Source organism: Salvelinus fontinalis, unplaced genomic scaffold, assembly GCF_029448725.1.
Source record: "Salvelinus fontinalis isolate EN_2023a unplaced genomic scaffold, ASM2944872v1 scaffold_0425, whole genome shotgun sequence".
Taxonomy (NCBI): domain Eukaryota; kingdom Metazoa; phylum Chordata; class Actinopteri; order Salmoniformes; family Salmonidae; genus Salvelinus; species Salvelinus fontinalis.
The window spans coordinates 132,263-159,759 of NW_026600634.1; the positions used below are offsets into that span (position 1 = coordinate 132,263).

Genomic DNA, 27,497 nt, shown 5'->3' on the forward strand with positions numbered 1-27,497 from the left:
TGGATATTTAGATTTATTAAGGAACTAGACGGACTGGATATTTAGATTTAGTAAGGGACTGGATATTTAGATTTAGTAAGGGACTGGATATTTAGATTTAGTAAGGGACTAGACGGACTGGATATTTAGATTTAGTAAGGGACTGGATATTTAGATTTAGTAAGGGACTAGACAGACTGGATATTTAGATTTAGTAAGGGACTGGATATTTAGATTTAGTAAGGGACTGGATATTTAGATTTAGTAAGGGACTGGATATTTAGATTTAGTAAGGGACTGGATATTTAGATTTAGTAAGGGACTGGATATTTAGATTTAGTAAGGGACTAGACGGACTGGATATTTAGATTTAGTAAGGGACTGGATATTTAGATTTAGTAAGGGACTGGATATTTAGATTTAGTAAGGGACTAGACGGACTGGATATTTAGATTTAGTAAGGGACTAGACGGACTGGATATTTAGATTTAGTAAGGGACTAGACGGACTGGATATTTAGATTTAGTAAGGGACTAGACGGACTGGATATTTAGATTTAGTAAGGGACTAGACGGACTGGATATTTAGATTTAGTAAGGGACTAGACGGACTGGATATTTAGATTTAGTAAGGAACTAGATATTTAGATTTAGTAAGGGACTGGATATTTAGATTTAGTAAGGGACTGGATATTTAGATTTAGTAAGGGACTGGATATTTAGATTTAGTAAGGGACTAGACGGACTAGATATTTAGATTTAGTAAGGAACTAGACGGACTGGATATTTAGATTTAGTAAGGAACTGGATATTTAGATTTAGTAAGGAACTAGACAGACTAGATATTTAGATTTAGTAAGGGACTGGATATTTAGATTTAGTAAGGGACTGGATATTTAGATTTAGTAAGGAACTGGATATTTAGATTTAGTAAGGAACTGGATATTTAGATTTAGTAAGGGACTGGATATTTAGATTTAGTAAGGGACTGGATATTTAGATTTAGTAAGGGACTGGATATTTAGATTTAGTAAGGGACTGGATATTTAGATTTAGTAAGGGACTGGATATTTAGATTTAGTAAGGGACTAGATATTTAGATTTAGTAAGGAACTAGATATTTAGATTTAGTAAGGGACTGGATATTTAGATTTAGTAAGGGACTGGATATTTAGATTTAGTAAGGGACTGGATATTTAGATTTAGTAAGGGACTGGATATTTAGATTTAGTAAGGAACTGGATATTTAGATTTAGTAAGGAACTGGATATTTAGATTTAGTAAGGAACTAGATATTTAGATTTAGTAAGGAACTAGACGGACTGGATATTTAGATTTAGTAAGGGACTGGATATTTAGATTTAGTAAGGGACTAGACGGACTGGATATTTAGATTTAGTAAGGAACTAGACGGACTGGATATTTAGATTTAGTAAGGAACTAGACGGACTGGATATTTAGATTTAGTAAGGGACTGGATATTTAGATTTAGTAAGGGACTGGATATTTAGATTTAGTAAGGGACTGGATATTTAGATTTAGTAAGGGACTGGATATTTAGATTTAGTAAGGGACTGGATATTTAGATTTAGTAAGGGACTGGATATTTAGATTTAGTAAGGGACTGGATATTTACATTTAGTAAGGGACTGGATATTTAGATTTAGTAAGGGACTGGATATTTAGATTTAGTAAGGGACTGGATATTTAGATTTAGTAAGGGACTGGATATTTAGATTTAGTAAGGGACTGGATATTTAGATTTAGTAAGGGACTGGATATTTAGATTTAGTAAGGGACTGGATATTTAGATTTAGTAAGGGACTGGATATTTAGATTTGGTAAGGGACTAGACGGACTGGATATTTAGATTTAGTAAGGAACTAGACGGACTGGATATTTAGATTTAGTAAGGGACTGGATATTTAGATTTAGTAAGGGACTGGATATTTAGATTTAGTAAGGGACTGGATATTTAGATTTAGTAAGGGACTGGATATTTAGATTTAGTAAGGGACTGGATATTTAGATTTAGTAAGGGACTGGATATTTAGATTTAGTAAGGGACTGGATATTTAGATTTAGTAAGGGACTAGACGGACTGGATATTTAGATTTAGTAAGGGACTGGATATTTAGATTTAGTAAGGGACTAGACGGACTAGATATTTAGATTTAGTAAGGAACTAGACGGACTGGATATTTAGATTTAGTAAGGAACTGGATATTTAGATTTAGTAAGGAACTAGACAGACTAGATATTTAGATTTAGTAAGGGACTGGATATTTAGATTTAGTAAGGGACTGGATATTTAGATTTAGTAAGGGACTGGATATTTAGATTTAGTAAGGGACTGGATATTTAGATTTAGTAAGGGACTGGATATTTAGATTTAGTAAGGGACTGGATATTTAGATTTAGTAAGGGACTGGATATTTAGATTTAGTAAGGGACTAGATATTTAGATTTAGTAAGGGACTAGACGGACTGGATATTTAGATTTAGTAAGGAACTAGACGGACTGGATATTTAGATTTAGTAAGGAACTAGACGGACTGGATATTTAGATTTAGTAAGGAACTAGACGGACTGGATATTTAGATTTAGTAAGGAACTAGACGGACTGGATATTTAGATTTAGTAAGGGACTGGATATTTAGATTTAGTAAGGGACTGGATATTTAGATTTAGTAAGGGACTGGATATTTAGATTTAGTAAGGAACTGGATATTTAGATTTAGTAAGGAACTAGATATTTAGATTTAGTAAGGGACTGGATATTTAGATTTAGTAAGGGACTGGATATTTAGATTTAGTAAGGGACTGGATATTTAGATTTAGTAAGGGACTGGATATTTAGATTTAGTAAGGGACTGGATATTTAGATTTAGTAAGGGACTGGATATTTAGATTTAGTAAGGGACTGGATATTTAGATTTAGTAAGGGACTGGATATTTAGATTTAGTAAGGGACTGGATATTTAGATTTAGTAAGGGACTGGATATTTAGATTTAGTAAGGGACTGGATATTTAGATTTAGTAAGGGACTGGATATTTAGATTTAGTAAGGGACTGGATATTTAGATTTAGTAAGGGACTGGATATTTAGATTTAGTAAGGGACTGGATATTTAGATTTAGTAAGGGACTAGACGGACTAGATATTTAGATTTAGTAAGGAACTAGACGGACTGGATATTTAGATTTAGTAAGGAACTGGATATTTAGATTTAGTAAGGAACTAGACAGACTAGATATTTAGATTTAGTAAGGGACTGGATATTTAGATTTAGTAAGGGACTGGATATTTAGATTTAGTAAGGGACTGGATATTTAGATTTAGTAAGGGACTGGATATTTAGATTTAGTAAGGGACTGGATATTTAGATTTAGTAAGGGACTGGATATTTAGATTTAGTAAGGGACTGGATATTTAGATTTAGTAAGGGACTAGATATTTAGATTTAGTAAGGGACTAGACGGACTGGATATTTAGATTTAGTAAGGGACTAGACGGACTGGATATTTAGATTTAGTAAGGAACTAGACGGACTGGATATTTACATTTAGTAAGGAACTAGACGGACAGGATATTTAGATTTAGTAAGGAACTAGACGGACTGGATATTTAGATTTAGTAAGGGACTGGATATTTAGATTTAGTAAGGGACTGGATATTTAGATTTAGTAAGGGACTGGATATTTAGATTTAGTAAGGGACTGGATATTTAGATTTAGTAAGGAACTGGATATTTAGATTTAGTAAGGGACTGGATATTTAGATTTAGTAAGGGACTGGATATTTAGATTTAGTAAGGGACTGGATATTTAGATTTAGTAAGGGACTGGATATTTAGATTTAGTAAGGGACTGGATATTTAGATTTAGTAAGGGACTGGATATTTAGATTTAGTAAGGGACTGGATATTTAGATTTGGTAAGGGACTAGACGGACTGGATATTTAGATTTGGTAAGGGACTAGACGGACTGGATATTTAGATTTAGTAAGGGACTGGATATTTAGATTTAGTAAGGGACTGGATATTTAGATTTAGTAAGGGACTGGATATTTAGATTTAGTAAGGGACTGGATATTTAGATTTAGTAAGGGACTGGATATTTAGATTTAGTAAGGGACTGGATATTTAGATTTAGTAAGGGACTGGATATTTAGATTTAGTAAGGGACTGGATATTTAGATTTAGTAAGGGACTGGATATTTAGATTTAGTAAGGGACTGGATATTTAGATTTAGTAAGGGACTGGATATTTAGATTTAGTAAGGGACTGGATATTTAGATTTAGTAAGGGACTGGATATTTAGATTTAGTAAGGGACTGGATATTTAGATTTAGTAAGGGACTGGATATTTAGATTTAGTAAGGGACTGGATATTTAGATTTAGTAAGGGACTGGATATTTAGATTTAGTAAGGGACTGGATATTTAGATTTAGTAAGGGACTGGATATTTAGATTTAGTAAGGGACTGGATATTTAGATTTAGTAAGGGACTGGATATTTAGATTTAGTAAGGGACTGGATATTTAGATTTAGTAAGGGACTGGATATTTAGATTTAGTAAGGGACTGGATATTTAGATTTAGTAAGGGACTGGATATTTAGATTTAGTAAGGGACTGGATATTTAGATTTAGTAAGGGACTGGATATTTAGATTTAGTAAGGGACTGGATATTTAGATTTAGTAAGGGACTGGATATTTAGATTTAGTAAGGGACTGGATATTTAGATTTAGTAAGGGACTGGATATTTAGATTTAGTAAGGGACTGGATATTTAGATTTAGTAAGGGACTGGATATTTAGATTTAGTAAGGGACTGGATATTTAGATTTAGTAAGGGACTGGATATTTAGATTTAGTAAGGGACTGGATATTTAGATTTGGTAAGGGACTGGATATTTAGATTTGGTAAGGGACTGGATATTTAGATTTGGTAAGGGACTAGACGGACTGGATATTTAGATTTAGTAAGGGACTAGACGGACTGGATATTTAGATTTAGTAAGGGACTGGATATTTAGATTTAGTAAGGAACTAGATATTTAGATTTAGTAAGGAACTAGATATTTAGATTTAGTAAGGAACTAGACGGACTGGATATTTAGATTTAGTAAGGGACTGGATATTTAGATTTAGTAAGGGACTAGACGGACTGGATATTTAGATTTAGTAAGGAACTAGACGGACTGGATATTTAGATTTAGTAAGGAACTAGACGGACTGGATATTTAGATTTAGTAAGGGACTGGATATTTAGATTTAGTAAGGGACTGGATATTTAGATTTAGTAAGGGACTGGATATTTAGATTTAGTAAGGGACTGGATATTTCGATTTAGTAAGGGACTAGACGGACTGGATATTTAGATTTAGTAAGGGACTAAACGGACTGGATATTTAGATTTAGTAAGGGACTAGACGGACTGGATATTTAGATTTAGTAAGGAACTAGACGGACTGGATATTTAGATTTATTAAGGAACTAGACGGACTGGATATTTAGATTTAGTAAGGGACTGGATATTTAGATTTAGTAAGGGACTGGATATTTAGATTTAGTAAGGGACTAGACGGACTGGATATTTAGATTTAGTAAGGGACTGGATATTTAGATTTAGTAAGGGACTAGACAGACTGGATATTTAGATTTAGTAAGGGACTGGATATTTAGATTTAGTAAGGGACTGGATATTTAGATTTAGTAAGGGACTGGATATTTAGATTTAGTAAGGGACTGGATATTTAGATTTAGTAAGGGACTGGATATTTAGATTTAGTAAGGGACTGGATATTTAGATTTAGTAAGGGACTGGATATTTAGATTTAGTAAGGGACTAGACGGACTGGATATTTAGATTTAGTAAGGGACTAGACGGACTGGATATTTAGATTTAGTAAGGGACTAGACGGACTGGATATTTAGATTTAGTAAGGGACTAGACGGACTGGATATTTAGATTTAGTAAGGGACTAGACGGACTGGATATTTAGATTTAGTAAGGGACTAGACGGACTGGATATTTAGATTTAGTAAGGAACTAGATATTTAGATTTAGTAAGGGACTGGATATTTAGATTTAGTAAGGGACTGGATATTTAGATTTAGTAAGGGACTGGATATTTAGATTTAGTAAGGGACTAGACGGACTGGATATTTAGATTTAGTAAGGGACTGGATATTTAGATTTAGTAAGGGACTAGACGGACTAGATATTTAGATTTAGTAAGGAACTAGACGGACTGGATATTTAGATTTAGTAAGGAACTGGATATTTAGATTTAGTAAGGAACTAGACAGACTAGATATTTAGATTTAGTAAGGGACTGGATATTTAGATTTAGTAAGGGACTGGATATTTAGATTTAGTAAGGGACTGGATATTTAGATTTAGTAAGGGACTGGATATTTAGATTTAGTAAGGAACTGGATATTTAGATTTAGTAAGGGACTGGATATTTAGATTTAGTAAGGGACTGGATATTTAGATTTAGTAAGGGACTGGATATTTAGATTTAGTAAGGGACTGGATATTTAGATTTAGTAAGGGACTGGATATTTAGATTTAGTAAGGGACTGGATATTTAGATTTAGTAAGGAACTAGATATTTAGATTTAGTAAGGAACTAGATATTTAGATTTAGTAAGGGACTGGATATTTAGATTTAGTAAGGGACTGGATATTTAGATTTAGTAAGGGACTGGATATTTAGATTTAGTAAGGAATTGGATATTTAGATTTAGTAAGGAACTAGATATTTAGATTTAGTAAGGGACTGGATATTTAGATTTAGTAAGGGACTGGATATTTAGATTTAGTAAGGGACTGGATATTTAGATTTAGTAAGGAACTAGATATTTAGATTTAGTAAGGAACTAGATATTTAGATTTAGTAAGGAACTAGACGGACTGGATATTTAGATTTAGTAAGGGACTGGATATTTAGATTTAGTAAGGGACTAGACGGACTGGATATTTAGATTTAGTAAGGAACTAGACGGACTGGATATTTAGATTTAGTAAGGAACTAGACGGACTGGATATTTAGATTTAGTAAGGGACTGGATATTTAGATTTAGTAAGGGACTGGATATTTAGATTTAGTAAGGGACTGGATATTTAGATTTAGTAAGGGACTGGATATTTAGATTTAGTAAGGGACTAGACGGACTGGATATTTAGATTTAGTTAGGGACTAGACGGACTGGATATTTAGATTTAGTAAGGGACGAGACAGACTGGATATTTAGATTTAGTAAGGAACTAGACGGACTGGATATTTAGATTTAGTAAGGAACTAGACGGACTGGATATTTAGATTTAGTAAGGAACTAGACGGACTGGATATTTAGATTTAGTAAGGGACTGGATATTTAGATTTAGTAAGGGACTGGATATTTAGATTTAGTAAGGGACTGGATATTTAGATTTAGTAAGGAACTGGATATTTAGATTTAGTAAGGAACTGGATATTTAGATTTAGTAAGGGACTGGATATTTAGATTTAGTAAGGGACTGGATATTTAGATTTAGTAAGGGACTAGATATTTAGATTTAGTAAGGGACTGGATATTTAGATTTAGTAAGGGACTGGATATTTAGATTTAGTAAGGGACTGGATATTTAGATTTAGTAAGGAACTAGATATTTAGATTTAGTAAGGAACTAGATATTTAGATTTAGTAAGGGACTGGATATTTAGATTTAGTAAGGGACTGGATATTTAGATTTAGTAAGGGACTGGATATTTAGATTTAGTAAGGGACTGGATATTTAGATTTAGTAAGGGACTGGATATTTAGATTTAGTAAGGAACTAGATATTTAGATTTAGTAAGGAACTAGATATTTAGATTTAGTAAGGAACTAGACGGACTGGATATTTAGATTTAGTAAGGGACTGGATATTTAGATTTAGTAAGGGACTAGACGGACTGGATATTTAGATTTAGTAAGGAACTAGACGGACTGGATATTTAGATTTAGTAAGGAACTAGACGGACTGGATATTTAGATTTAGTAAGTAACTAGACGGACTGGATATTTAGATTTAGTAAGGGACTGGATATTTAGATTTAGTAAGGGACTGGATATTTAGATTTAGTAAGGGACTAGACAGACTGGATATTTAGATTTAGTAAGGGACTGGATATTTAGATTTAGTAAGGGACTGGATATTTAGATTTAGTAAGGGACTGGATATTTAGATTTAGTAAGGGACTGGATATTTAGATTTAGTAAGGGACTGGATATTTAGATTTAGTAAGGGACTGGATATTTAGATTTAGTAAGGGACTAGACGGACTGGATATTTAGATTTAGTAAGGGACTGGATATTTAGATTTAGTAAGGGACTAGACGGACTGGATATTTAGATTTAGTAAGGGACTAGACGGACTGGATATTTAGATTTAGTAAGGGACTAGACGGACTGGATATTTAGATTTAGTAAGGGACTAGACGGACTGGATATTTAGATTTAGTAAGGGACTAGACGGACTGGATATTTAGATTTAGTAAGGAACTAGACGGACTGGATATTTAGATTTAGTAAGGAACTAGGCGGACTGGATATTTAGATTTAGTAAGGAACTAGACGGACTGGATATTTAGATTTAGTAAGGAACTAGACGGACTGGATATTTAGATTTAGTAATGAACTAGACGGACTGGATATTTAGATTTAGTAAGGGACTGGATATTTAGATTTAGTAAGGGACTGGATATTTAGATTTAGTAAGGGACTAGACGGACTGGATATTTAGATTTAGTAAGGAACTAGACGGACTGGATATTTAGATTTAGTAAGGAACTAGACGGACTGGATATTTAGATTTAGTAAGGAACTAGACGGACTGGATATTTAGATTTAGTAAGGAACTAGACGGACTGGATATTTAGATTTAGTAAGGGACTGGATATTTAGATTTAGTAAGGGACTGGATATTTAGATTTAGTAAGGAACTAGATATTTAGATTTAGTAAGGAACTAGATATTTAGATTTAGTAAGGAACTAGATATTTAGATTTAGTAAGGAACTAGATATTTAGATTTAGTAAGGAACTAGATATTTAGATTTAGTAAGGGACTGGATATTTAGATTTAGTAAGGGACTGGATATTTAGATTTAGTAAGGGACTGGATATTTAGATTTAGTAAGGGACTGGATATTTAGATTTAGTAAGGGACTGGATATTTAGATTTAGTAAGGGACTGGATATTTAGATTTAGTAAGGGACTGGATATTTAGATTTAGTAAGGGACTGGATATTTAGATTTAGTAAGGGACTGGATATTTAGATTTAGTAAGGGACTAGACGGACTGGATATTTAGATTTAGTAAGGGACTAGACGGACTGGATATTTAGATTTAGTAAGGGACTAGACGAACTGGATATTTTGATTTAGTAAGGAACTAGACGGACTGGATATTTAGATTTAGTAAGGAACTGGATATTTAGATTTAGTAAGGGACTAGATATTTAGATTTAGTAAGGAACTAGACGGACTAGATATTTAGATTTAGTAAGGAACTAGACAGACTGGATATTTAGATTTAGTAAGGAACTAGACGGACTGGATATTTAGATTTAGTAAGGGACTAGACGGACTGGATATTTAGATTTAGTAAGGGACTAGACGGACTGGATATTTAGATTTGGTAAGGGACTAGACAGACTGGATATTTAGATTTGGTAAGGAACTAGACGGACTGGATATTTAGATTTAGTAAGGGACTGGATATTTAGATTTAGTAAGGGACTGGATATTTAGATTTAGTAAGGGACTGGATATTTAGATTTAGTAAGGGACTGGATATTTAGATTTTTGGTAAGGGACTGGATATTTAGATTTAGTAAGGGACTGGATATTTAGATTTAGTAAGGGACTGGATATTTAGATTTAGTAAGGGACTGGATATTTAGATTTAGTAAGGGACTGGATATTTAGATTTAGTAAGGGACTGGATATTTAGATTTAGTAAGGGACTGGATATTTAGATTTGGTAAGGGACTAGACGGACTGGATATTTAGATTTAGTAAGGGACTGGATATTTAGATTTAGTAAGGGACTGGATATTTAGATTTAGTAAGGGACTGGATATTTAGATTTAGTAAGGGACTGGATATTTAGATTTAGTAAGGGACTGGATATTTAGATTTAGTAAGGGACTGGATATTTAGATTTAGTAAGGGACTGGATATTTAGATTTAGTAAGGGACTGGATATTTAGATTTAGTAAGGGACTAGACGGACTGGATATTTAGATTTAGTAAGGGACTGGATATTTAGATTTAGTAAGGGACTAGACGGACTAGATATTTAGATTTAGTAAGGAACTAGACGGACTGGATATTTAGATTTAGTAAGGAACTGGATATTTAGATTTAGTAAGGAACTAGACAGACTAGATATTTAGATTTAGTAAGGGACTGGATATTTAGATTTAGTAAGGGACTGGATATTTAGATTTAGTAAGGGACTGGATATTTAGATTTAGTAAGGGACTGGATATTTAGATTTAGTAAGGGACTGGATATTTAGATTTAGTAAGGGACTGGATATTTAGATTTAGTAAGGGACTGGATATTTAGATTTAGTAAGGGACTGGATATTTAGATTTAGTAAGGGACTGGATATTTAGATTTAGTAAGGGACTGGATATTTAGATTTAGTAAGGGACTGGATATTTAGATTTAGTAAGGAACTGGATATTTAGATTTAGTAAGGAACTAGATATTTAGATTTAGTAAGGAACTAGACGGACTGGATATTTAGATTTAGTAAGGAACTGGATATTTAGATTTAGTAAGGGACTAGATATTTAGATTTAGTAAGGAACTAGACGGACTAGATATTTAGATTTAGTAAGGAACTAGACAGACTGGATATTTAGATTTAGTAAGGAACTAGACGGACTGGATATTTAGATTTAGTAAGGGACTAGACGGACTGGATATTTAGATTTAGTAAGGGACTGGATATTTAGATTTAGTAAGGGACTGGATATTTAGATTTAGTAAGGGACTGGATATTTAGATTTAGTAAGGGACTGGATATTTAGATTTAGTAAGGAACTGGATATTTAGATTTAGTAAGGAACTAGATATTTAGATTTAGTAAGGAACTAGACGGACTGGATATTTAGATTTAGTAAGGGACTGGATATTTAGATTTAGTAAGGGACTAGACGGACTGGATATTTAGATTTAGTAAGGAACTAGACGGACTGGATATTTAGATTTAGTAAGGAACTAGACGGACTGGATATTTAGATTTAGTAAGGGACTGGATATTTAGATTTAGTAAGGGACTGGATATTTAGATTTAGTAAGGGACTGGATATTTAGATTTAGTAAGGGACTGGATATTTAGATTTAGTAAGGGACTGGATATTTAGATTTAGTAAGGGACTGGATATTTAGATTTAGTAAGGGACTGGATATTTAGATTTAGTAAGGGACTGGATATTTAGATTTAGTAAGGGACTGGATATTTAGATTTAGTAAGGGACTGGATATTTAGATTTAGTAAGGGACTGGATATTTAGATTTAGTAAGGGACTGGATATTTAGATTTAGTAAGGGACTGGATATTTAGATTTAGTAAGGGACTGGATATTTAGATTTAGTAAGGGACTGGATATTTAGATTTGGTAAGGGACTAGACGGACTGGATATTTAGATTTAGTAAGGGACTGGATATTTAGATTTAGTAAGGGACTGGATATTTAGATTTAGTAAGGGACTGGATATTTAGATTTAGTAAGGGACTGGATATTTAGATTTAGTAAGGGACTGGATATTTAGATTTAGTAAGGGACTGGATATTTAGATTTAGTAAGGGACTGGATATTTAGATTTAGTAAGGGACTGGATATTTAGATTTAGTAAGGGACTGGATATTTAGATTTAGTAAGGGACTGGATATTTAGATTTAGTAAGGGACTGGATATTTAGATTTAGTAAGGGACTGGATATTTAGATTTAGTAAGGGACTGGATATTTAGATTTAGTAAGGGACTGGATATTTAGATTTAGTAAGGGACTGGATATTTAGATTTAGTAAGGGACTGGATATTTAGATTTAGTAAGGGACTGGATATTTAGATTTAGTAAGGGACTGGATATTTAGATTTAGTAAGGGACTGGATATTTAGATTTAGTAAGGGACTGGATATTTAGATTTAGTAAGGGACTGGATATTTAGATTTAGTAAGGGACTGGATATTTAGATTTAGTAAGGGACTGGATATTTAGATTTAGTAAGGGACTGGATATTTAGATTTAGTAAGGGACTGGATATTTAGATTTAGTAAGGGACTGGATATTTAGATTTAGTAAGGGACTGGATATTTAGATTTAGTAAGGGACTGGATATTTAGATTTAGTAAGGGACTAGACGGACTGGATATTTAGATTTAGTAAGGGACTGGATATTTAGATTTAGTAAGGGACTGGATATTTAGATTTAGTAAGGGACTAGACGGACTGGATATTTAGATTTAGTAAGGGACTAGACGGACTGGATATTTAGATTTAGTAAGGGACTAGACGGACTGGATATTTAGATTTAGTAAGGGACTAGACGGACTGGATATTTAGATTTAGTAAGGAACTAGATATTTAGATTTAGTAAGGAACTAGATATTTAGATTTAGTAAGGGACTGGATATTTAGATTTAGTAAGGGACTGGATATTTAGATTTAGTAAGGGACTGGATATTTAGATTTAGTAAGGGACTAGACGGACTGGATATTTAGATTTAGTAAGGGACTGGATATTTAGATTTAGTAAGGGACTAGACGGACTAGATATTTAGATTTAGTAAGGAACTAGACGGACTGGATATTTAGATTTAGTAAGGAACTGGATATTTAGATTTAGTAAGGAACTAGACAGACTAGATATTTAGATTTAGTAAGGGACTGGATATTTAGATTTAGTAAGGGACTGGATATTTAGATTTAGTAAGGAACTGGATATTTAGATTTAGTAAGGAACTGGATATTTAGATTTAGTAAGGGACTGGATATTTAGATTTAGTAAGGGACTGGATATTTAGATTTAGTAAGGGACTGGATATTTAGATTTAGTAAGGGACTGGATATTTAGATTTAGTAAGGGACTGGATATTTAGATTTAGTAAGGGACTGGATATTTAGATTTAGTAAGGAACTAGATATTTAGATTTAGTAAGGAACTAGATATTTAGATTTAGTAAGGGACTGGATATTTAGATTTAGTAAGGGACTGGATATTTAGATTTAGTAAGGGACTGGATATTTAGATTTAGTAAGGAACTGGATATTTAGATTTAGTAAGGAACTAGATATTTAGATTTAGTAAGGAACTAGACGGACTGGATATTTAGATTTAGTAAGGGACTGGATATTTAGATTTAGTAAGGGACTAGACGGACTGGATATTTAGATTTAGTAAGGAACTAGACGGACTGGATATTTAGATTTAGTAAGGAACTAGACGGACTGGATATTTAGATTTAGTAAGGGACTGGATATTTAGATTTAGTAAGGGACTGGATATTTAGATTTAGTAAGGGACTGGATATTTAGATTTAGTAAGGGACTGGATATTTAGATTTAGTAAGGGACTGGATATTTAGATTTAGTAAGGGACTGGATATTTAGATTTAGTAAGGGACTGGATATTTAGATTTAGTAAGGGACTGGATATTTAGATTTAGTAAGGGACTGGATATTTAGATTTAGTAAGGGACTGGATATTTAGATTTAGTAAGGGACTGGATATTTAGATTTAGTAAGGGACTGGATATTTAGATTTAGTAAGGGACTGGATATTTAGATTTAGTAAGGGACTGGATATTTAGATTTAGTAAGGGACTGGATATTTAGATTTAGTAAGGGACTGGATATTTAGATTTAGTAAGGGACTGGATATTTAGATTTAGTAAGGGACTGGATATTTAGATTTAGTAAGGGACTGGATATTTAGATTTAGTAAGGGACTGGATATTTAGATTTAGTAAGGGACTGGATATTTAGATTTAGTAAGGGACTGGATATTTAGATTTAGTAAGGGACTGGATATTTAGATTTAGTAAGGGACTGGATATTTAGATTTAGTAAGGGACTGGATATTTAGATTTGGTAAGGGACTAGACGGACTGGATATTTAGATTTAGTAAGGGACTAGACGGACTGGATATTTAGATTTAGTAAGGGACTGGATATTTAGATTTAGTAAGGGACTGGATATTTAGATTTAGTAAGGGACTGGATATTTAGATTTAGTAAGGGACTGGATATTTAGATTTAGTAAGGGACTGGATATTTAGATTTAGTAAGGGACTGGATATTTAGATTTAGTAAGGGACTGGATATTTAGATTTAGTAAGGGACTGGATATTTAGATTTAGTAAGGGACTGGATATTTAGATTTAGTAAGGGACTGGATATTTAGATTTAGTAAGGGACTGGATATTTAGATTTAGTAAGGGACTGGATATTTAGATTTAGTAAGGGACTGGATATTTAGATTTAGTAAGGAACTAGATATTTAGATTTAGTAAGGAACTAGATATTTAGATTTAGTAAGGAACTAGACGGACTGGATATTTAGATTTAGTAAGGGACTGGATATTTAGATTTAGTAAGGGACTAGACGGACTGGATATTTAGATTTAGTAAGGGACTAGACGGACTGGATATTTAGATTTAGTAAGGAACTAGACGGACTGGATATTTAGATTTAGTAAGGGACTGGATATTTAGATTTAGTAAGGGACTGGATATTTAGATTTAGTAAGGGACTGGATATTTAGATTTAGTAAGGGACTGGATATTTCGATTTAGTAAGGGACTAGACGGACTGGATATTTAGATTTAGTAAGGGACTAAACGGACTGGATATTTAGATTTAGTAAGGGACTAGACGGACTGGATATTTAGATTTAGTAAGGAACTAGACGGACTGGATATTTAGATTTATTAAGGAACTAGACGGACTGGATATTTAGATTTAGTAAGGGACTGGATATTTAGATTTAGTAAGGGACTGGATATTTAGATTTAGTAAGGGACTAGACGGACTGGATATTTAGATTTAGTAAGGGACTGGATATTTAGATTTAGTAAGGGACTAGACAGACTGGATATTTAGATTTAGTAAGGGACTGGATATTTAGATTTAGTAAGGGACTGGATATTTAGATTTAGTAAGGGACTGGATATTTAGATTTAGTAAGGGACTGGATATTTAGATTTAGTAAGGGACTAGACGGACTGGATATTTAGATTTAGTAAGGGACTGGATATTTAGATTTAGTAAGGGACTGGATATTTAGATTTAGTAAGGGACTAGACGGACTGGATATTTAGATTTAGTAAGGGACTAGACGGACTGGATATTTAGATTTAGTAAGGAACTAGATATTTAGATTTAGTAAGGGACTGGATATTTAGATTTAGTAAGGGACTGGATATTTAGATTTAGTAAGGGACTGGATATTTAGATTTAGTAAGGGACTGGATATTTAGATTTAGTAAGGAACTGGATATTTAGATTTAGTAAGGGACTGGATATTTAGATTTAGTAAGGGACTGGATATTTAGATTTAGTAAGGGACTGGATATTTAGATTTAGTAAGGGACTGGATATTTAGATTTAGTAAGGGACTGGATATTTAGATTTAGTAAGGAACTAGATATTTAGATTTAGTAAGGAACTAGATATTTAGATTTAGTAAGGGACTGGATATTTAGATTTAGTAAGGGACTGGATATTTAGATTTAGTAAGGGACTGGATATTTAGATTTAGTAAGGAACTAGATATTTAGATTTAGTAAGGAACTAGATATTTAGATTTAGTAAGGGACTGGATATTTAGATTTAGTAAGGGACTGGATATTTAGATTTAGTAAGGGACTGGATATTTAGATTTAGTAAGGGACTGGATATTTAGATTTAGTAAGGAACTAGATATTTAGATTTAGTAAGGGACTGGATATTTAGATTTAGTAAGGAACTAGATATTTAGATTTAGTAAGGAACTAGATATTTAGATTTAGTAAGGAACTAGATATTTAGATTTAGTAAGGAACTAGACGGACTGGATATTTAGATTTAGTAAGGGACTGGATATTTAGATTTAGTAAGGGACTAGACGGACTGGATATTTAGATTTAGTAAGGAACTAGACGGACTGGATATTTAGATTTAGTAAGTAACTAGACGGACTGGATATTTAGATTTAGTAAGGGACTGGATATTTAGATTTAGTAAGGGACTGGATATTTAGATTTAGTAAGGGACTAGACAGACTGGATATTTAGATTTAGTAAGGGACTGGATATTTAGATTTAGTAAGGGACTGGATATTTAGATTTAGTAAGGGACTGGATATTTAGATTTAGTAAGGGACTGGATATTTAGATTTAGTAAGGGACTGGATATTTAGATTTAGTAAGGGACTAGACGGACTGGATATTTAGATTTAGTAAGGAACTAGACGGACTGGATATTTAGATTTAGTAAGGAACTAGGCGGACTGGATATTTAGATTTAGTAAGGAACTAGACGGACTGGATATTTAGATTTAGTAAGGAACTAGACGGACTGGATATTTAGATTTAGTAATGAACTAGACGGACTGGATATTTAGATTTAGTAAGGGACTGGATATTTAGATTTAGTAAGGGACTGGATATTTAGATTTAGTAAGGGACTAGACGGACTGGATATTTAGATTTAGTAAGGAACTAGACGGACTGGATATTTAGATTTAGTAAGGGACTGGATATTTAGATTTAGTAAGGGACTGGATATTTAGATTTAGTAAGGGACTAGACGGACTGGATATTTAGATTTAGTAAGGAACTAGACGGACTGGATATTTAGATTTAGTAAGGAACTAGACGGACTGGATATTTAGATTTAGTAAGGAACTAGACGGACTGGATATTTAGATTTAGTAAGGAACTAGACGGACTGGATATTTAGATTTAGTAAGGGACTGGATATTTAGATTTAGTAAGGGACTGGATATTTAGATTTAGTAAGGGACTGGATATTTAGATTTAGTAAGGAACTAGATATTTAGATTTAGTAAGGAACTAGATATTTAGATTTAGTAAGGAACTAGATATTTAGATTTAGTAAGGGACTGGATATTTAGATTTAGTAAGGGACTGGATATTTAGATTTAGTAAGGGACTGGATATTTAGATTTAGTAAGGGACTGGATATTTAGATTTAGTAAGGGACTGGATATTTAGATTTAGTAAGGGACTGGATATTTAGATTTAGTAAGGGACTGGATATTTAGATTTAGTAAGGGACTGGATATTTAGATTTAGTAAGGGACTGGATATTTAGATTTAGTAAGGGACTGGATATTTAGATTTAGTAAGGGACTGGATATTTAGATTTAGTAAGGGACTGGATATTTAGATTTAGTAAGGGACTGGATATTTAGATTTAGTAAGGGACTAGACGGACTGGATATTTAGATTTAGTAAGGGACTAGACGGACTGGATATTTAGATTTAGTAAGGGACTAGACGGACTGGATATTTTGATTTAGTAAGGAACTAGACGGACTGGATATTTTGATTTAGTAAGGAACTAGACGGACTAGATATTTAGATTTAGTAAGGAACTAGACGGACTGGATATTTAGATTTAGTAAGGAACTGGATATTTAGATTTAGTAAGGGACTAGATATTTAGATTTAGTAAGGAACTAGACGGACTAGATATTTAGATTTAGTAAGGAACTAGACAGACTGGATATTTAGATTTAGTAAGGAACTAGACGGACTGGATATTTAGATTTAGTAAGGGACTAGACGGACTGGATATTTAGATTTGGTAAGGGACTAGACAGACTGGATATTTAGATTTGGTAAGGAACTAGACGGACTGGATATTTAGATTTAGTAAGGGACTGGATATTTAGATTTAGTAAGGGACTGGATATTTAGATTTAGTAAGGGACTGGATATTTAGATTTAGTAAGGGACTGGATATTTAGATTTAGTAAGGGACTGGATATTTAGATTTAGTAAGGGACTGGATATTTAGATTTAGTAAGGGACTGGATATTTAGATTTAGTAAGGGACTGGATATTTAGATTTAGTAAGGGACTGGATATTTAGATTTAGTAAGGGACTGGATATTTAGATTTGGTAAGGGACTAGACGGACTGGATATTTAGATTTAGTAAGGGACTGGATATTTAGATTTAGTAAGGGACTGGATATTTAGATTTAGTAAGGGACTGGATATTTAGATTTAGTAAGGGACTGGATATTTAGATTTAGTAAGGGACTGGATATTTAGATTTAGTAAGGGACTGGATATTTAGATTTAGTAAGGGACTGGATATTTAGATTTAGTAAGGGACTGGATATTTAGATTTAGTAAGGGACTGGATATTTAGATTTAGTAAGGGACTAGACGGACTGGATATTTAGATTTAGTAAGGGACTAGACGGACTGGATATTTTGATTTAGTAAGGAACTAGACGGACTAGATATTTAGATTTAGTAAGGAACTAGACGGACTGGATATTTAGATTTAGTAAGGAACTGGATATTTAGATTTAGTAAGGGACTAGATATTTAGATTTAGTAAGGAACTAGACGGACTAGATATTTAGATTTAGTAAGGAACTAGACAGACTGGATATTTAGATTTAGTAAGGAACTAGACGGACTGGATATTTAGATTTAGTAAGGGACTAGACGGACTGGATATTTAGATTTAGTAAGGGACTAGACGGACTGGATATTTAGATTTGGTAAGGGACTAGACGGACTGGATATTTAGATTTGGTAAGGAACTAGACGGACTGGATATTTAGATTTAGTAAGGGACTGGATATTTAGATTTAGTAAGGGACTGGATATTTAGATTTAGTAAGGGACTGGATATTTAGATTTAGTAAGGGACTGGATATTTAGATTTAGTAAGGGACTGGATATTTAGATTTAGTAAGGGACTGGATATTTAGATTTAGTAAGGGACTGGATATTTAGATTTAGTAAGGGACTGGATATTTAGATTTAGTAAGGGACTGGATATTTAGATTTAGTAAGGGACTGGATATTTAGATTTGGTAAGGGACTGGATATTTAGATTTGGTAAGGGACTAGACGGACTGGATATTTAGATTTAGTAAGGGACTGGATATTTAGATTTAGTAAGGGACTGGATATTTAGATTTAGTAAAGGACTGGATATTTAGATTTAGTAAGGGACTGGATATTTAGATTTAGTAAGGGACTGGATATTTAGATTTAGTAAGGGACTGGATATTTAGATTTAGTAAGGGACTAGACGGACTGGATATTTAGATTTAGTAAGGGACTGGATATTTAGATTTAGTAAGGGACTAGACGGACTAGATATTTAGATTTAGTAAGGAACTAGACGGACTGGATATTTAGATTTAGTAAGGAACTGGATATTTAGATTTAGTAAGGAACTAGACAGACTAGATATTTAGATTTAGTAAGGGACTGGATATTTAGATTTAGTAAGGGACTGGATATTTAGATTTAGTAAGGGACTGGATATTTAGATTTAGTAAGGGACTGGATATTTAGATTTAGTAAGGAACTGGATATTTAGATTTAGTAAGGGACTGGATATTTAGATTTAGTAAGGGACTGGATATTTAGATTTAGTAAGGGACTGGATATTTAGATTTAGTAAGGGACTGGATATTTAGATTTAGTAAGGGACTGGATATTTAGATTTAGTAAGGGACTGGATATTTAGATTTAGTAAGGAACTGGATATTTAGATTTAGTAAGGAACTAGATATTTAGATTTAGTAAGGAACTGGATATTTAGATTTAGTAAGGGACTGGATATTTAGATTTAGTAAGGAACTAGATATTTAGATTTAGTAAGGGACTGGATATTTAGATTTAGTAAGGGACTGGATATTTAGATTTAGTAAGGGACTAGACGGACTGGATATTTAGATTTAGTAAGGGACTAGACGGACTGGATATTTAGATTTAGTAAGGGACTAGACGGACTGGATATTTAGATTTAGTAAGGGACTAGACGGACTGGATATTTAGATTTAGTAAGGAACTAGACGGACTGGATATTTAGATTTAGTAAGGGACTGGATATTTAGATTTAGTAAGGGACTGGATATTTAGATTTAGTAAGGGACTAGACAGACTGGATATTTAGATTTAGTAAGGGACTAGACATACTGGATATTTAGATTTAGTAAGGGACTAGACGGACTGGATATTTAGATTTAGTAAGGAACTAGACGGACTGGATATTTAGATTTAGTAAGGGACTGGATATTTAGATTCAGTAAGGGACTGGATATTTAGATTTAGTAAGGGACTAGACGGACTGGATATTTAGATTTAGTAAGGAACTAGACGGACTGGATATTTAGATTTAGTAAGGAACTAGACGGACTGGATATTTAGATTTAGTAAGGAACTAGACGGACTGGATATTTAGATTTAGTAAGGGACTGGATATTTAGATTTAGTAAGGAACTAGACGGACTGGATATTTAGATTTAGTAAGGGACTGGATATTTAGATTTAGTAAGGGACTAGACGTACTGGATATTTAGATTTAGTAATGGAGTAGACGGACTGGATATTTAGATCTAGTAAGGAACTGGATATTTAGATTTAGTAAGGGACTAGACGGACTGGATATTTAGATTTAGTAAGGAACTAGACGGACTGGATATTTAGATCTAGTAAGGGACTGGATATTTAGATTTAGTAAGGGACTGGATATTTAGATTTAGTAAGGGACTAGACGGACTGGATATTTAGATTTAGTAAGGGACTAGACGGACTGGATATTTAGATTTAGTAAGGGACTAGACGGACTGGATATTTAGATTTAGTAAGGGACTAGACGGACTGGATATTTAGATTTAGTAAGGGACTAGACGGACTGGATATTTAGATTTAGTAATGAACTAGACGGACTGGATATTTAGATTTAGTAAGGGACTGGATATTTAGATTTAGTAAGGGACTGGATATTTAGATTTAGTAAGGGACTAGACGGACTGGATATTTAGATTTAGTAAGGAACTAGACGGACTGGATATTTAGATTTAGTAAGGAACTAGACGGACTGGATATTTAGATTTAGTAAGGAACTAGACGGACTGGATATTTAGATTTAGTAAGGAACTAGACGGACTGGATATTTAGATTTAGTAAGGGACTGGATATTTAGATTTAGTAAGGGACTGGATATTTAGATTTAGTAAGGGACTGGATATTTAGATTTAGTAAGGAACTAGATATTTAGATTTAGTAAGGAACTAGATATTTAGATTTAGTAAGGAACTAGATATTTAGATTTAGTAAGGGACTGGATATTTAGATTTAGTAAGGGACTGGATATTTAGATTTAGTAAGGGACTGGATATTTAGATTTAGTAAGGGACTGGATATTTAGATTTAGTAAGGGACTGGATATTTAGATTTAGTAAGGGACTGGATATTTAGATTTAGTAAGGGACTGGATATTTAGATTTAGTAAGGGACTGGATATTTAGATTTAGTAAGGGACTGGATATTTAGATTTAGTAAGGGACTGGATATTTAGATTTAGTAAGGGACTGGATATTTAGATTTAGTAAGGGACTGGATATTTAGATTTAGTAAGGGACTGGATATTTAGATTTAGTAAGGGACTGGATATTTAGATTTAGTAAGGGACTGGATATTTAGATTTAGTAAGGGACTAGACGGACTGGATATTTTGATTTAGTAAGGAACTAGACGGACTAGATATTTAGATTTAGTAAGGAACTAGACGGACTGGATATTTAGATTTAGTAAGGAACTGGATATTTAGATTTAGTAAGGGACTAGATATTTAGATTTAGTAAGGAACTAGACGGACTAGATATTTAGATTTATTAAGGAACTAGACAGACTGGATATTTAGATTTAGTAAGGAACTAGACGGACTGGATATTTAGATTTAGTAAGGGACTAGACGGACTGGATATTTAGATTTAGTAAGGGACTAGACGGACTGGATATTTAGATTTGGTAAGGGACTAGACAGACTGGATATTTAGATTTGGTAAGGAACTAGACGGACTGGATATTTAGATTTAGTAAGGGACTGGATATTTAGATTTAGTAAGGGACTGGATATTTAGATTTAGTAAGGGACTGGATATTTAGATTTAGTAAGGAACTAGACGGACTGGATATTTAGATTTAGTAAGGGACTGGATATTTAGATTTAGTAAGGGACTGGATATTTAGATTTAGTAAGGGACTGGATATTTAGATTTAGTAAGGAACTAGATATTTAGATTTAGTAAGGAACTAGATATTTAGATTTAGTAAGGAACTAGATATTTAGATTTAGTAAGGGACTGGATATTTAGATTTAGTAAGGGACTGGATATTTAGATTTAGTAAGGGACTGGATATTTAGATTTAGTAAGGGACTGGATATTTAGATTTAGTAAGGGACTGGATATTTAGATTTAGTAAGGGACTGGATATTTAGATTTAGTAAGGGACTGGATATTTAGATTTAGTAAGGGACTGGATATTTAGATTTAGTAAGGGACTGGATATTTAGATTTAGTAAGGGACTGGATATTTAGATTTAGTAAGGGACTGGATATTTAGATTTAGTAAGGGACTAGACGGACTGGATATTTAGATTTAGTAAGGGACTAGACGAACTGGATATTTTGATTTAGTAAGGAACTAGACGGACTAGATATTTTGATTTAGTAAGGAACTAGACGGACTGGATATTTAGATTTAGTAAGGAACTGGATATTTAGATTTAGTAAGGGACTAGATATTTAGATTTAGTAAGGAACTAGACGGACTAGATATTTAGATTTAGTAAGGAACTAGACAGACTGGATATTTAGATTTAGTAAGGAACTAGACGGACTGGATATTTAGATTTAGTAAGGGACTAGACGGACTGGATATTTAGATTTAGTAAGGGACTAGACGGACTGGATATTTAGATTTGGTAAGGGACTAGACAGACTGGATATTTAGATTTGGTAAGGAACTAGACGGACTGGATATTTAGATTTAGTAAGGGACTGGATATTTAGATTTAGTAAGGGACTGGATATTTAGATTTAGTAAGGGACTGGATATTTAGATTTAGTAAGGGACTGGATATTTAGATTTAGTAAGGGACTGGATATTTAGATTTAGTAAGGGACTGGATATTTAGATTTAGTAAGGGACTGGATATTTAGATTTAGTAAGGGACTGGATATTTAGATTTAGTAAGGGACTGGATATTTAGATTTGGTAAGGGACTAGACGGACTGGATATTTAGATTTAGTAAGGGACTGGATATTTAGATTTAGTAAGGGACTGGATATTTAGATTTAGTAAGGGACTGGATATTTAGATTTAGTAAGGGACTGGATATTTAGATTTAGTAAGGGACTGGATATTTAGATTTAGTAAGGGACTGGATATTTAGATTTAGTAAGGGACTGGATATTTAGATTTAGTAAGGGACTGGATATTTAGATTTAGTAAGGGACTAGACGGACTGGATATTTAGATTTAGTAAGGGACTGGATATTTAGATTTAGTAAGGGACTAGACGGACTAGATATTTAGATTTAGTAAGGAACTAGACGGACTGGATATTTAGATTTAGTAAGGAACTGGATATTTAGATTTAGTAAGGAACTAGACAGACTAGATATTTAGATTTAGTAAGGGACTGGATATTTAGATTTAGTAAGGGACTGGATATTTAGATTTAGTAAGGGACTGGATATTTAGATTTAGTAAGGAACTGGATATTTAGATTTAGTAAGGAACTGGATATTTAGATTTAGTAAGGGACTGGATATTTAGATTTAGTAAGGGACTGGATATTTAGATTTAGTAAGGGACTGGATATTTAGATTTAGTAAGGGACTGGATATTTAGATTTAGTAAGGGACTGGATATTTAGATTTAGTAAGGGACTGGATATTTAGATTTAGTAAGGAACTGGATATTTAGATTTAGTAAGGAACTAGATATTTAGATTTAGTAAGGGACTGGATATTTAGATTTAGTAAGGGACTGGATATTTAGATTTAGTAAGGGACTGGATATTTAGATTTAGTAAGGGACTAGACGGACTGGATATTTAGATTTAGTAAGGGACTAGACGGACTGGATATTTAGATTTAGTAAGGGACTAGACGGACTGGATATTTAGATTTAGTAAGGGACTAGACGGACTGGATATTTAGATTTAGTAAGGGACTAGACAGACTGGATATTTAGATTTAGTAAGGAACTAGACGGACTGGATATTTAGATTTAGTAAGGGACTGGATATTTAGATTTAGTAAGGGACTGGATATTTAGATTTAGTAAGGGACTAGACAGACTGGATATTTAGATTTAGTAAGGGACTGGATATTTAGATTTAGTAAGGAACTAGACGGACTGGATATTTAGATTTAGTAAGGGACTAGACATACTGGATATTTAGATTTAGTAAGGGACTAGACGGACTGGATATTTAGATTTAGTAAGGAACTAGACGGACTGGATATTTAGATTTAGTAAGGGACTGGATATTTAGATTTAGTAAGGGACTGGATATTTAGATTTAGTAAGGGACTAGACGGACTGGATATTTAGATTTAGTAAGGAACTAGACGGACTGGATATTTAGATTTAGTAAGGAACTAGACGGACTGGATATTTAGATTTAGTAAGGAACTAGACGGACTGGATATTTAGATTTAGTAAGGGACTGGATATTTAGATTTAGTAAGGAACTAGACGGACTGGATATTTAGATTTAGTAAGGGACTGGATATTTAGATTTAGTAAGGGACTAGACGGACTGGATATTTAGATTTAGTAAGGGAGTAGACGGACTGGATATTTAGATCTAGTAAGGAACTGGATATTTAGATTTAGTAAGGGACTAGACGGACTGGATATTTAGATTTAGTAAGGAACTAGACGGACTGGATATTTAGATCTAATAAGGGACTGGATATTTAGATTTAGTAAGGGACTGGATATTTAGATTTAGTAAGGGACTGGATATTTAGATTTAGTAAGGGACTGGATATTTAGATTTAGTAAGGGACTGGATATTTAGATTTAGTAAGGGACTGGATATTTAGATTTAGTAAGGGACTAGACGGACTGGATATTTAGATTTAGTAAGGAACTAGACGGACTGGATATTTAGATTTAGTAAGGAACTAGACAGACTAGATATTTAGATTTAGTAAGGGACTGGATATTTAGATTTAGTAAGGAACTAGATACATGAAGCCAGACTGACCATTGGGGGGAGGGGGTGTTGCTGCTCCTACACAGGGTGGGTTTCTGTTGAAGTAGTCATGTTGGTAGAACACATCACCTCAGGATTTCCTCTTAGAACACATCACCTCAGGACTTCCTCTTAGAACACATCACCTCAGGACTTCCTCTTAGAACACATCTCCTCAGGACTTCCTCTTAGAACACATCACCTCGGGACTTCCTCTTAGAACACATCACCTCGGGACTTCCTCTTAGAACACATCACCTCGGGACTTCCTCTTATAACACATCGCCTCGGGACTTCCTCTTAGAACACATCGCCTCGGGACTTCCTCTTAGAACACATCGCCTCGGGACTTCCTCTTAGAACACATCGCCTCGGGACTTCCTCTTAGAACACATCGCCTCGGGACTTCCTCTTAGAACACATCGCCTCGGGACTTCCTCTTAGAACACATCGCCTCGGGACTTCCTCTTAGAACACATCGCCTCGGGACTTCCTCTTAGAACACATCGCCTCGGGACTTCCTCTTAGAACACATCGCCTCGGGACTTCCTCTTAGAACACATCGCCTCGGGACTTCCTCTTAGAACACATCGCCTCGGGACTTCCTCTTAGAACACATCGCCTCGGGACTGCCTCTTAGAACACATCGCCTCGGGACTGCCTCTTAGAACACATCGCCTCGGGACTGCCTCTCAGAACACATCACCTCAGAACACATCACCTCAGGACTTCCTCTTAGAACACATCGCCTCGGGACTTCCTCTTAGAACACATCGCCTCGGGACTTCCTCTTAGAACACATCGCCTCGGGACTTCCTCTTAGAACACATCGCCTCGGGACTTCCTCTTAGAACACATCGCCTCGGGACTTCCTCTTAGAACACATCGCCTCGGGACTTCCTCTTAGAACACATCGCCTCGGGACTTCCTCTTAGAACACATCGCCTCGGGACTTCCTCTTAGAACACATCGCCTCGGGACTTCCTCTTAGAACACATCGCCTCGGGACTTCCTCTTAGAACACATCGCCTCGGGACTTCCTCTTAGAACACATCGCCTCGGGACTTCCTCTTAGAACACATCGCCTCGGGACTTCCTCTTAGAACACATCGCCTCGGGACTTCCTCTTAGAACACATCGCCTCGGGACTTCCTCTTAGAACACATCGCCTCGGGACTTCCTCTTAGAACACATCGCCTCGGGACTTCCTCTTAGAACACATCGCCTCGGGACTGCCTCTTAGAACACATCGCCTCGGGACTGCCTCTCAGAACACATCACCTCAGAACACATCACCTCAGGACTTCCTCTTAGAACACATCGCCTCGGGACTTCCTCTTAGAACACATCGCCTCGGGACTTCCTCTTAGAACACATCGCCTCGGGACTTCCTCTTAGAACACATCGCCTCGGGACTTCCTCTTAGAACACATCGCCTCGGGACTTCCTCTTAGAACACATCGCCTCGGGACTTCCTCTTAGAACACATCGCCTCGGGACTTCCTCTTAGAACACATCGCCTCGGGACTTCCTCTTAGAACACATCGCCTCTCTTCCCAGGGCCTGTCCAACTAAACCTCTCTCTCTTCCCAGGTCAACTAAACCTCTCTCTCTTCCCAGGTCAACTAAACCTCTCTCTCTTCCCAGGTCCTGTCCAGAGTGTCGGGTCACGTCCAACTTCGTCATCCCCAGTGAGTACTGGGTGGAGGACAAGGAAGACAAGCAGAAACTGATACAGAAATACAAAGATGGCATGAGGTAAGCTATGTACTGATGATAGGAGGGGGTAAGCTATGTACTGATGATAGGAGGAGGGGGTAAGCTATGTACTGATGATAGGAGGAGGGGGTAAGCTATGTACTGATGATAGGAGGAGGGGGTAAGCTATGTACTGATGATAGGAGGAGTGGGTAAGCTATGTACTGATGGTAGGAGGAGGGGGTAAGCTATGTACTGATGATAGGAGGGGGTAAGCTATGTACTGATGATAGGGGGGGGGGGGGGGGTAAGCTATGTACTGATGATAGGAGGAGGGGGTAAGCTATGTACTGATGGTAGGAGGAGGGGGTAAGCTATGTACTGATGGTAGGAGGAGGGGGTAAGCTATGTACTGATGGTAGGAGGAGGGGGTAAGCTATGTACTGATGATAGGAGGAGGGGGTAAGCTATGTACTGATGATAGGAGGGGGTAAG

At 34.5% G+C, this 27,497-nt stretch overlaps 1 protein-coding gene across 1 annotated transcript in view; it reads left to right on the forward strand.

Annotated features, from left to right (window-relative positions):
* Window positions 1-27,130, forward strand: part of LOC129846004 (probable E3 ubiquitin-protein ligase makorin-1) — a 76,200-nt gene extending 49,070 nt beyond the window's left edge. The window contains exon 6 of the mRNA XM_055913995.1: window positions 26,952-27,130. Within this exon, the coding sequence (XP_055769970.1) occupies window positions 26,952-27,066 (115 nt within the window). The 3' untranslated portion in view covers window positions 27,067-27,130. The remainder of the gene's footprint in view (window positions 1-26,951) is intronic.
* Window positions 27,131-27,497: the final 367 nt, after the last annotated feature.